This window comes from Nuphar pumila, chromosome 7 (assembly GCF_984573655.1).
Source record: "Nuphar pumila chromosome 7, dmNupPumi1.hap1.1, whole genome shotgun sequence".
Classification (NCBI taxonomy): domain Eukaryota; kingdom Viridiplantae; phylum Streptophyta; class Magnoliopsida; order Nymphaeales; family Nymphaeaceae; genus Nuphar; species Nuphar pumila.
The window spans coordinates 118,816,697-118,829,955 of record NC_143255.1 but is presented as its reverse complement, the minus strand read 5'-3'; the positions used below and the strand labels follow the sequence as shown (position 1 = coordinate 118,829,955).

At 34.1% G+C, this 13,259-nt stretch overlaps 1 protein-coding gene across 1 annotated transcript in view; it reads left to right on the top strand.

The window, feature by feature from the left end:
* The first annotated feature begins 1,988 nt into the window (after positions 1-1,988).
* Positions 1,989-13,259, top strand: part of OVA5 (Lysyl-tRNA synthetase, class II) — a 31,573-nt gene continuing 20,302 nt past the window's right edge. Inside the window, exons 1-4 of the mRNA XM_090014954.1 lie at positions 1,989-2,201; positions 3,004-3,219; positions 11,357-11,468; positions 12,386-12,494. Coding sequence (XP_089871080.1) covers positions 2,019-2,201; positions 3,004-3,219; positions 11,357-11,468; positions 12,386-12,494 — 620 coding nt within the window. The 5' untranslated portion in view covers positions 1,989-2,018. The remainder of the gene's footprint in view (positions 2,202-3,003; positions 3,220-11,356; positions 11,469-12,385; positions 12,495-13,259) is intronic.

Genomic DNA, 13,259 nt, shown 5'->3' with positions numbered 1-13,259 from the left:
AAGCATCTAATGAGGGGAGGGGCACTCAACGGTAAAGAAGTTTGTCCCATTAGCTTACTTCGAGGTTGTTACTAATCTCAATGCCCAAACAGAAGAAATGCGATCTCCTACAGTGACAGTAACAAAGATCATTTGGTTGGATAAGATGCTCAACCAAAGGTTGAGACTGTGGTGAATAGTGTATACGAGGCTACTCGTATGGATGTGGAGGGATCATAAAAGCATTTCAGGAGTATGAAGTTGATACCTGAGTAGATACGCCTTTTGACACGAGGAGTTTGAGGACAGGATCACAGTGAAAAATAAGGTATGGTGCTCGTAGGCAAGTATTATTTTGTATATATATGATTAAGAAATGTTTACAATCATTGCTAGTTTTACATTCAATCATTGATTAAATTGTCATATATATATATATATATATATATGTGTGTGTGTGTGTGTGTGTGTGTAAAACATATTTTAAAGATAACTAATATGATTGTTGTAGATCAATGTATAAAATATTATATATATACGTGTGTGAATTATGTTTGTAATATAACCACGTTGAGTATTGCAATTCATTGATTAATTTGAATCATATATTTGCAGCATGTTTGTAGGATAATTAGTTTGAATATATATTCACTAATTTGTTATATGTGTGTGTGTCATGTTTTTAGGACAACTAATTTAAATAAATGCATTCATTAATTTATCATATATATATGTATATGTATGAAACATGTTTTTAGGATAAGTAGTTTGAATAATTGTAATTCAGTAATTGTAGTTGTGTATGTAATTCAATAATTATTTTATATTATTATACTAAAATGAATTGTAATGCATGATCCACAACGAGAAGATTAAAAGGATATAACACGTCGTATGCATTGCTTTTATACACAGGTAGTTCTTAAAACTAATGAAGGAAGTGAAGAACAAGCTGGATCAGATGCATCTCTGAAATTTCTTGAAAATCATACTATGAATCATCAATCAAAGTGTCCTAGAGGTCGTTGAGCACTTTTGAAATTCGACAACCAATACATTCCAATCCAGTGATATTGAGATGACCATCACGTTAGAGAACATGACACAAACCACATATTTAAGTGTCATGGAGAGATAGTGAGTGCGCATCAGTAGAGAGATTTCAAACATAGTTTAGGTGTTTATCTATAAATGAACGATGATGTGTTCGAAGGAAAATTGTTAAATTCACTATGTTTGAGGAAATATTTTGACGCCAACAAGGAGAGGAGAATTAAGAGAAGCTACATGTATTATAGATAAGAGTGATTATAGGATGGACAAGAAGGTGACAACATTTTTGTTATACTTCTTTGACACATGCATATTTATCGTCATTAGTGAGAAGTTGATCCATAGATCGTATATCAAACTATTGCAAGACCTGAATGGTGTTGATGAATATGCATGTTGAGCAACCTTATATACTTACATGCAAGTTTGAGTGTGATGATGCATGAAAGTTGACATGTTGATTATGTTGAAAGTATTTATCTTTTCATTGTACTTGAACTTTTGATTTATTTAACATTGTTGATATATAATCACATTTTAAACTAAAAAAAAGTCCTTAATATAAGTTTGATTTTGAGAATCTTAATGCCAATGCAGTTCTAATTATAGTCACAACGTCAGATTTGACCATAACAACTTGCAACAATAGTATTTCTAGCGAGGTGTGATGATTTCGCGGACGAATGGATCCCGTCCCGGAGGAGTGTCGGCCTTCTTTCAGTTGTGCTGTTTTCTCTCGGTGAAAGTGGCCCGCTTGCGTTCCATTATTGGCGGTTTTGTTTGTCCAAGACGCAACGCTTCAGGACAACTTTTCGTGGACCTTTGCAACATACCTAAAAGAGGGAAGTTTTTTTTTTCTTTCCGAAAAGGCGAAAACACCCTTGTATTACGGTGATAATGCCGAAAGAAACCGTATGATATTTTGATAGACGCTCTTTTGCCTCTTTTTCAAGAAGAGAGAGAGTGAGAGGAGTCCTCTTTCCGCCATGGAAGCTCTGAGGATGTGGAGGACCAACCTCCCATTGAAGCATCTCGTGAACCTCTCGAGGTATGCAAGGCCAATGGTGCGGTGCGTCTCTGCGAGCAGCAGCAGAGCGGCCGAGAGGAGAAGGCCTTCTTCGTCTTCCACCTCCGACAGAGATGCCATTCGGACGATTCGTCTAAAAAAAGTAATACCCATATTTCCTTTCCCTGCAATCCTTCTAATTTCTGTATATTTATTTTCCTATTGGCCGTGAAAAGCAAATTCGTGGGTGATTGTCATTTGGGTGTCTTCTACATTTAGTTTTGGATGGTTTGTTCCATACTTGCGTTAATGAAGGATTCTTGGGTTTTTATTTGATAAATGAGACGAAAGTATTAGGATTTCATGAAGTTTACGTGCATCCTTTTTGTGTTCAGTTCCTCGATTAGCTGTTGCTTGAGTTCTCTGGATAATTCCATGATTCGTAGGACGGATTCTAGGAGTGTTCATCTATTGTGGTGTGTTTGGAGTGCACCCAGTTATCCAAAAAAAAATGGAACATCTGGTATATTGCTTTGTGTTTTTGTGAGTGTCCCATCACGGAGCAGAATGTAATGTTTCAGCTTTTCTGGATACGTGGACCTCCAAACACCACCTTGTTTCTCATTGTTAAACGATGTTCTTTGATGTCTTCGTGATGGAATGTATAGTTTGTGACAGGAGTTATAGTACAAGAAATTTCCTTTTTCTTAGCAAGGTGAAATGCATGTTGTTGCTAGGCAAGTTATGTTACACTGTCTTTAAGATAATATCATGAGTTGGATATGTTTTGAGCTGAAACAATTTGAAGGGAAGAGAATGAAATATTGGAGAAATGCTTCGAACTTATAGAATCACAAGTGTTGATCTTACAATTGTCGTTCACTTAGGTTGTATTTTGTGATTTGATTTGATTGTGTTTTTGGAATGCTATATGTGTTTTGATGTGCATGCTGATTGTAAACCAGGCAGAGGATTTAAGGGGTCGGGGATTTGAGCCGTATGCATATAAATGGGATAAGACACATAGTGCTATTCAGCTGCAAGAACTGTATAAGAACTTGGGAAATGGGCAAGAGATTGAAGAGGACAAGGTATCAGTGGCAGGAAGAATTGTTGCTCGGAGAGACTTTGGTAAAAAGCTTTCATTCTTGATTCTAAGAGACAATTCAGGGACTATTCAGGTGTTTATATTTTCCCTCTTGGTGTTTCTTCCATCAGTACATGTGCTTGTGTTTGAAATTTGCATGATGAACTTGAATGTGAATGAGATGATTCAGGGACTATTCAAGTATTTATATTTTCCCTCTTGGTGTTTCTTCCATCAGTACCTGTGCTTTTGTGTTTGAACTTAGCATGATGAACGAAAGATTTGAAAATGCAAAAAATACAAAAAAATAAAAAAGAGAATTATATTAATTAAAAATTCATTTTAGTTCACATTTCTAAAAACTATGGTTGAATCATTGACTAATTCATCTACTCTAGCATGTATTTATAGAGTGCACAACAAAACCACACAAATGAAAGCCAATATCTTCCTACTCACTGATCATATATAAATAGACTAATTGTTCATATCAATTTTTTAAGCTCTATCTCTTGGTTATTTCTCAGGGGTTTATGCCTCTTGAAAAGATGGAAATTTTGTTCACATTATTCTATGGTTTGGATGTAATGAATCAAGGGCCTTCAATCACGAACAAGATGTCCACCCCCCCCAAAAAATGGACAAGCACAAAAGTGGCCACTAAGGGCACACTCGCAAAACACACAAAGGGCACACACAAGGAAGGCTCACAAATGTAAAAAAAAATATTTTATTAATAACTCAAAGATGCAAGAAGCATCTTATGAAAAGGGGGTTCACCCCCTTTTATATACACATGAGATGGCTCAAGAGAGTCGTTGGAGCTAGTCCAACGACTATATTTGTGGCCGTTGGACTAGCCCCAACAACTAGTCAACTTTAGGTTTAGTAAAAAATAATAAAAATAAATACAAAAAACATTTATAATTGTATTATAAAAAATACATATACACGTGTATACGTATACGATACATAGACACACACACATATTATATTATATACATTATACGTATATACAATTTAACACTTTCCCTCAAACTTACGTTGAAATGACTAAAAGTGTGCCTAAAAAGAACTGAAATCTAGGAGATGCAAGAGGTTTGGTTAAGAAGTCTGCCAACTGGTACTCTGATATAACATAAGGCATATCAATATTGTCATATTGATACTCCTCTCATACATAGTAACAATCCATCTCGTGCGCTCATGAAATGTACGATTGTTGGCAATGCAGATCATACTTTTGTTGTCACAACACATTTTTGAGGCTCCTGTTACTTGAACTCTTATATATATCAACAATCTCCTTAGTTAGACCACCTCCATCATTGTGGTAGCCATGTTTCGGTATTCAACTTCAATTGACGAAAGAAAGACCTTCTGTTGTTGCTTGCATCACCACAAGATTAGAGATTCACCTAAAAAGACACAAAAGCCAGTGGTTGAGTGCCTTTTAGTGAGATCACCTCCTCAATCAACATCTATATAAGCAATTAAGTCCAGCGTAGACAAAGCAAACAAGAAGAGGTATCGAAAAAGAAAAGTTTTAATATATCTAATAATGCGTAAAACTGCTCCCATGTGAACACAAGTAGGAGCGTGCTGAAATTGACTAGCTGTGTACAACGTGTGCTATATAAAGTCTAGTAATTGAAAGGTAAGAAAGTACTTCGATAAGTTGTTTGTAAGGAGTTGGATCTTTAAGAGGTTTTTATCATCGATTCTCATCTTGGCATTGACAACCTCAGGAGTATCAACTCCTATGTTACCGGGACACACCACTTTAGGTGGCGTACTCGTGTCGACATGGGTACGGGTACCAGACACGTCATTTTGCATGTCCTATATTATATATTATATTTTTAGTATAAAATATATATTTTAGATATATAATATATATATTAAGTATATAATATAGTATATTTAGCTTATTTTATATTTATATTTATATTATATATATATTATAGTCGTGTCCCCGCACCCACATTTTTTGGAATTACCGTGTCGTACATTCTGTACCCGAACCTGCACCCGCACCTACACCTACACCCACACCCACACCCACACCCACACCCACACCCACACCCACACCCATACACCGGTGGCATAGATAAACTCTTTTATTAGTTGTAATTTCATACCTGGCGAATTTAGACTGAGACAACAGATACCTTCTAAGGGAATAAGCAACTTCAATCCCTATAAAGTATTTTAGGAAACCAAAATTAGTCATTTTAAAATATTTTTTGAGAAGTTTTTTAATGCTTTCAACCCCCTTTTTGTTTTCTCCAGTGATGATCATGTCATTCACATACAAGAGGATAATAATACCTGCATCTGTAATCTTAAGTTCTTAACAAACAATGTCGTGTCATTCAAACAAGTTCTAAAGCTGATATTAATTATAACTTTGCTAAACTTGTCATATCAAGCTTTCGGTGCTTGTTTGAGACCATAAAGTGCTTTGTTCAAATGTAGAGTTTTTTCCTTATGAATATTCATAATAGGAGGCACCTCTACTACTTTAACTAAGTTTTCATTAAGGAAGACATTTTTGACATCCATTTTGTATATAGGACATTTTCTAACAGAGGCTACAACTACTAAGGTCGTAACAGTGGTTATCTTAGCAACTGAAGCAAAGATTTTTTCATAATTTATGTCATATTCTTAAGGATATCTATTAGCAACTAATCTGACTTTATCTCTTAAAAGTCCCATCACTTTTGGTTTTCACTTTGTATATACCCACTACCTATAACCTATAAGTTTTTTGCCCTGTGGAATGCCTTGAAGCATCAAAGTATTGGCCTTTTCTAAAGCTTCTAACTCTACCCTCATAGATTCTATCCACTGAGAATAGGTTGAAGGTTCTATATATGAATGAATTCACACAACACAAGCCTTGTTCTTGAAAGAAAAAGATTTATAAGACAAACTTTTTAGGTGGTTTTGAGGTTTTAAATAATCTTCATGTTTGCACTTTAGATTGATTTTTGATATCAGAATATTTTTCTAGTGCACATGGATGCTTAGGACCTATACGCCTAGAGTATTGCAAAATAATTTTTGTCACTATAGGATTTCTCTTCATTAATCACATCATTTCTAAAGTTATTGCCATTATCAAGATCGCATTCACAATCATCAATATCATACTTTGAAATTAAATCTAACAAGAAGGAATACTCAGTTACTTAAAATTTTCAAATTCAAAGAAACTTTTCCTTTATAAGAATGATAAATTTCTTGAAACATATAATTTTTCACTTTTAAAATCAAAGCACCTGTAACATTTTTGGTTATCTACATAACGTAAAAAGGCACAAGCAATGACACATAAAGAAAGTTTGTCATTTTTGTTAGTAAAAAACAAAGCATTTGCACAAAAAAACTTAGTCTAGAATAATCATGAACTAATTTAAATAAATTTTCAACTTATGATGTATTTCACAAAGAAGAGGATGACATTTTGTTGATGAGGTACACAACAGTTAAAGCAACTTCATCCCCTAAACTTTTGGTACTTGGTTTGCTATAAATAAGGTTCTTGTAGTTTCCATAATGTGTCCAAACCATTTTGTTGTGGTATGTGAGGACAAGATCTTTGATGTGTGATGCCATGCAAATCTAGATAATTCTTAAATTATTTTGATAAAAGTTCTCTCTATGAATCAGTTCGAAAGATAGAAATATCATTTTCAAACTTATTTTTGATCAAATTGTGAAATATTTGAAAATTTTAGAAAACTTCAGATTTATGTCTAAGGAAATAGATCCAAGTATACCTAGAAAAATCATCCACAAAAATTACATAATTTGCATATTCACCCTTTGATATGACTGGTGTTGGACCCTAAACATCCAAATGTACTAACTCAAGCGGTCTAGAAGAAATAAAAGTTTTCTCTTAAAATTGTAATATTTTCATTTTACCAAGAATACATTTTTTACAAGTAAAATTTTCATAATTTATTTTTTTTTCAAATTTGGAAAATATTGAATTTTGGATACATTATGTTGACTAAGTCTTTTATGCCATAAGTCCAAATCCGATTTCTAAACATTACAACAAAAGATATTCTTTGGTATTTCCAAGAAATCCATGTAATAGAGGTATCATTCTCTATGGTCTTCCCCACGATTTTGTACCCTTCAACCATTAGATAATAAGGAGACATTCCATCCATGGTTGAATATTTGAGAAACATACAAAAAGTTTAAATTTAATCTAGGAATATATCTAACTTTTTGAGTATTTTTTTTTTGAGTTTTGAAAATTACTTTCTAAGTTCCCCATTCCTTTTATCTCAAGAGATATATCATCAGCAAGTAAAGACATTTGATACATTTGAGTTATTATGACATTCAAACAAACTATCAATATTGGGGGGTCATATGGAAAGATGCACAAGAATAAAAAAAGCCAAGGACACTTACCGGGATCAGAAAAGGATGAGATTGCGGCTCAAGTTGAGAATGATGCTTATTCGAGAAGAGGTTGAAGTGCCTCCACCAATTGAGCCAAGGACATGTTTCCAATGAATGAGTCTTGTGGGTTACTAATGTCGTTAGACTCTTGAGGTGAAACAACCGAAGCCACCTTCTTCTCTTCCCTCATTTTTAGTTTTGGATATTAAGGCTTAATGTGTCTCGGTTCATGACAAGTGACAAATAAATTTTTTATTATCATACTCATTGACTTGTCTCCTGAAATGAGGTGGCTTGTAAGTACGTGTGTAATTTCATGGCCTAGAGACGACCATGACCGAATCATTTTCATTCTTCATAATACGCTTTTTAAACTTGTTTTCCTCCGTACTTAACTCCTTAATAGTATCAACAATAGAAGAATTTTTTTCTCTATGAAGAAGGGCCGATTTGGTCGTCTTAAAATTGGGCCCCAAACCATTTATAAATTGATAGAAATGTTCCGCATGAACTTGTTGTTGGCGGAGCTCAATATCGAGGCAATGCCGATTCAAGAAGAGCTAACTCTTCCCAAATTTGGATAACTCATAATAATATTTTCTAATGCTTTTGTCGCCTTGGGTCATAGCTCGAACCTTGTCTTGCAAGTTGCACACATGTGCAATATCCTTAAGGGAATACATATTTTTGAGGTATTCTCAAGCCTTATTAGCATACTCGAATTTTGTAAGACAAATATATTTTAATATCGACACTATTAATAAGCCAAGACATAATCTTGGCATAATTCATTCTCTACTTTTTTCCATTTTTTTCTCATAGTTGGCTATGACCTTAGTTCTCTCACCATCCGAAAGAGGCACTTCATTCTCGTTCTCCACCTTAGCGAGAACTAATTTAGGCTCCCGATCAGATCCATCCACTAATCCCGACAACCCTTTTTCCCAAATATGGTGCTTCATAATTGAAGACCACATTACGTAGTTTGTATTGTTGAGTTTAGTGGGTATGATGACAATACTTCATTTGTCATCCATTCCTACAAAGGGTAAGAGAGAGAGAGCACGAGCACGAGCACAAGCACCACACCACGAACTTTGAGTAGGATCAACGAGCACCTGAGCCAAAGAACTAAGTCAATCTTCAAATGCACAATCACACAAACAATTGAATGTGAATCTCCAATTAACAAGCACCACCAAGCTCAAATACTATGTAATAAATCAAGGGCCTTCAATCACTAATAAAGTATCCACCAAGAATCAAAATGGACTATCACAAGTGTCCACTAAGGGCACACTCACAAAACCCACAAAGGAAACACACAAGGAAGACTCACAAATGTAAAAAAATATTATTTTATTAATAACTCAAACATGCAAGAAGCATCTTATGAAAGAGAGGGTTCACCCCCTTTTATATACACATGAGATGGCTCAAAAGAGTCGTTGGAGCTAGTCCAATGGTGATATTCGTAGCCATTGGACTAGCTCCAATGGCTAGTCAAATCTAGTCAACTTTGGATTGACTAGTCAAAAAAAAAAATAAATACAAAAAATATTTACAAATGTATTATAAATATATACACACATGTATATATGTATACAATACATATACATACACGGGTATATATATTATATATACACATTATATGTATATACATTTTAACATGGGAATCATCCATGAATGCTAGTCTAGTAAAATCATGGATACATTCTCTTGAATCCTTTCTAATCTTCAAGAATGGGAGAGGAGATCTGTTGGTGAGGATTAAGGGTACTGTAATCTACAGTCTACCAAGAATGAGAGAGAGGCATAGTGAGGGTAAAAAAATTGTAGGTTTCCCCATGAAAATGAGAAGTCTAGTAAACTTTTGGCAGATCTACTGAAAAATGGTTGGTGGGCTGAATCCCTTACGGCCTATCAAGCGAGGATGAAAGAGGGGAGGGAGAAGCCTTATTTTCTTATGAAAAATTGATATATATATATATATATATATATATATATATATATATATATATGGAGAGAGAGTCTTTCTCCAGCTCTGTATTGAGACACAGAATAATGGGTTCTATGCTTGGGCCTGATATTATTGCCCTTGAAACTTTTAGTTATAGTTTAATGATTTATCACATTTTTTTCTTATCGTTCCAACAGAATAAATTATAGAGATAAATTAAATTTATCCTGATTTAATCATCTATTTATCGTTTTAGCAAAAAGCGCACATCAATTCAATAGATTGCTGATATTTGTGACTGATACACATCCACACATGATAATTATGTGCGCACTTGTGCATGTGTTAAGAGCTAAAGCTACTATTCTACTTTTGGATCTGACAGAATTCATGACCATCTTTTCTAATGATCTAATGGCTGCCTTTTCTACTCAAAATTAATGGCTTCACAAGTGATGGTTATTTTGTTGTAAGGAGATGATATTGGAAATGTTTTATGGAACTGCCATGAGACTGTTATAATATTGATGTGGTAAGTGTAAATGCCATGTTACTTTTACTCACATTCACCAGTATCAGTCTCAACAATATCTTGGTGAAGGATTTTCTTGTGAGATTTTAAAAATAAGTAGTTGTTTTAGGCAATGTTATAAGTATCTTATCATATCGTATGATACGGTACGATACATATCGTAACTATGGCCTAACCCGATACGATACACACTTGGATCACGATACGACTGTGTATCGTATCCATATTGGTTGTATCATACAATCCAACCTTGCATCGTACCGTATCGTACCATACAGGGTGTATCATATGATATATATGTATCACACTTTAAAAGGGCAGAAAAACTCATTTTTTTGTTTGTTTTAAAGACCTCCCTAGAGCCGATTCCCTCATTTATGTAGAGGCCTTTAGAGGAGAACCTACACACTCTAAGAGGCGTGAGAGCGATTTGGGTGTGATTAGTGTGCAAAAGAGAGGGCTTTTACGGATTTCTCATGTAAGAGTGTATTTCTATCTTTTTTGTGGATTCATGAGTGAAGTTGTTGAGAATCACTATACCTTTGATGAAGGTGGTTCGATTGGTTGACAATGAAGACAAATTAGCTATGGGTTATCTCTATGAGGCCATGGATAAGGCAAAAGAGGCCATTATAGATAATTTGAAAGTATGAGTCTTGTGTCATGTTCTTAATTGCAAGATATTTAATATTTTGCATTGTTCTTGTGATATATGCATGCAATATTATCTATATATTAGTTGATGTTTAATGATGTCTTATGCAGCTCATGGAGACATAAATGATTCGTATGTGATTTTATGGTTGTATTTTGTGCAATTCATCATTGTTTCATGTGTTATGACTTTTTTATAATTTTTGTTAAATTTTCTGATTTTTCTTGTTTTTTTTTTGGATTTTTTGAAATTTTTTTATTAAAAAATTATGTTGTTTATGATACACTACGCTACATATCTAACTTTGGGCCCTACCGATGCAGGTAACGATACACTACTTACAACCTTGGTTTTGGAACAAGTCAAGGACTTTTCTCTAAAAGATAATAATAAAAACATAAAAAAAATCAAAAGAATCACAACATTGAATTTTTGGTTTGAAGTTTTTCTTAAATATCAGAATTTTTTCATTTTTTCTCAGAAAACCTTTAAAACACACTATGTTCAAACTATTGCAATATTTGACGGCCATTCCTTCAGTTAAATGTGGGAAATAATCTACCATACAATAATGCTATTTCAATTTGTGTTCTCTTGCCTAGCATATTATGCGAGGAAGGGGCTGAGATATTCTGTTGGATGTGTTTTTTTAGCTCTATTGCGAAAAGGGGAGGTTTGAAGGAGACCAATTTGAACAATTGAAGGATTTTGTTGATATTGGTGACATATTAGGTGCTACTGGATCCATAAAGAGAACTGAGAAAGGTACTCCTTGGAATAAATTACAACTTCTGAAATCATGTTTTTGATTGCAATGATGAGATTTTTTTTATCCCCATGTTCATGAAGAAATCTTCACAATGTTTTAGTAATTTTTGTTTGTATGTGAACAATCTCCTTTACAAATATTATTTAGGCTGTGGCCATAAAATCTTACCAGCTAATTTTTCATTTATAATTTCATTTAATGGTTCACATCTATGTTACATGAATATTTATTTTTCACTCCCTTACCAATGCTTATAGTCTTTTACGCAGTATTCTTTGTAATCTTTTAAAGTGAACAACAAAAGAATGGATGGTTTGAAGAGAAACTGCTTGGCCCCTAATGACCTCTAGTCTGAGGGACAGCACATTTAACCTTTATTTATGCCAATCCAAACAATTACAGCAGGTATACTTAGATAATAGTTATAGCAGATTTAGATAACAGAAAACTCATTAGCTATATTCATAATCCAAATGTAACCATCCCATCCTAATCCAAATATCAACCAGAAGTGGCAATAAGGGAAATATCTGGGAACTGGTAGAATTGTAGAAAGTGTCTCTGAAATTCTGGATGGGCTGACTCTGGATATTCTAGATCCATTCTTAGTTCAGATATGGTTCCCAAATCTAAATATGGATCTGGACCTTCACATCATAATATTCTTAAATTAATAGAATGTCGCAAAATATTGCTGTGTTCCATTATGGCCGTCTCCATATGTTGTAGAATCTTATAAATATCATGGTCTCCATAAGTTAAAAAATGTTATTAATACTTCATGTTTCATCTGCAAACCGATGATGACAAAGACAATTTTTTTTTTAAAGTTAGGAATATGCTATGGTAATCTCTTTTTTGGATGGTAAAAACCTTTTGACGGTTTTCTCTTTCTCCATTTTTGGCCATGCAGGTGAACTTTCTGTTTTAGTCCATTCTTTTGCAATCCTCACAAAGTCTCTACTTCCATTGCCAGACAAATATCATGGTCTTACAGATGTGGATAAGCGATACCGTCAGCGGTGGGTTCTCTTTTGCTAAATTATGTTTTACAAGTATTTACATACTTACTGGGATATGAAGAAATATGAATATTAATATATTATCAGTTCATTTCACTCGTGATGGCGCATGGTGTTTATATGCTTATTTGCTAACTTAATTGGTATCTCTGCTGTATCAGAATCCTGACTTGAACTCTAACTGAATCACAAATGCATTGCCCATGGAACAATTGCATGAAATGTCAGATGTTTTTCTGTGGTTTTGATTTATATGGTGCATTAAATGACATCTGTGATTTGTACTTTCCATGAATGGATAACTTTTAGCAGACAAGCCTGCATGTATTGAGGCATGTGGTGCACAAAGGTTCCGTTATATTATATGAGTACGGGTTAAAAGCAAATATCCCTATGTGAAATACCAAATTAGTGGGGTTTCTAAGATGAGCAGATAATCCTGAGATAAATCTACATCGTTGGAGTGTTATAAATCAAAGTCAAAGTATGGTGCCTTTGAAAATCAAACTGTGTAAAGATATGACAAATATACAGAAGATGTGATAAATTATAGACTTGATCTGACACATGAACTGTGCACAAATCGTTTTTACTCAGCTTATAAAACCCTGCAGGACATGATATAGAATTGTGCTGCAGGTTTGCTGTATTACTTTTTTGTGGTTTTGAGATGTATTTTAGCAAAGGTCTACAGATCCAACTTGAGCTGATCCTTTCTGAAAATATGCATGCATTTCCATTCAGCTAACCAATATCATTACATAT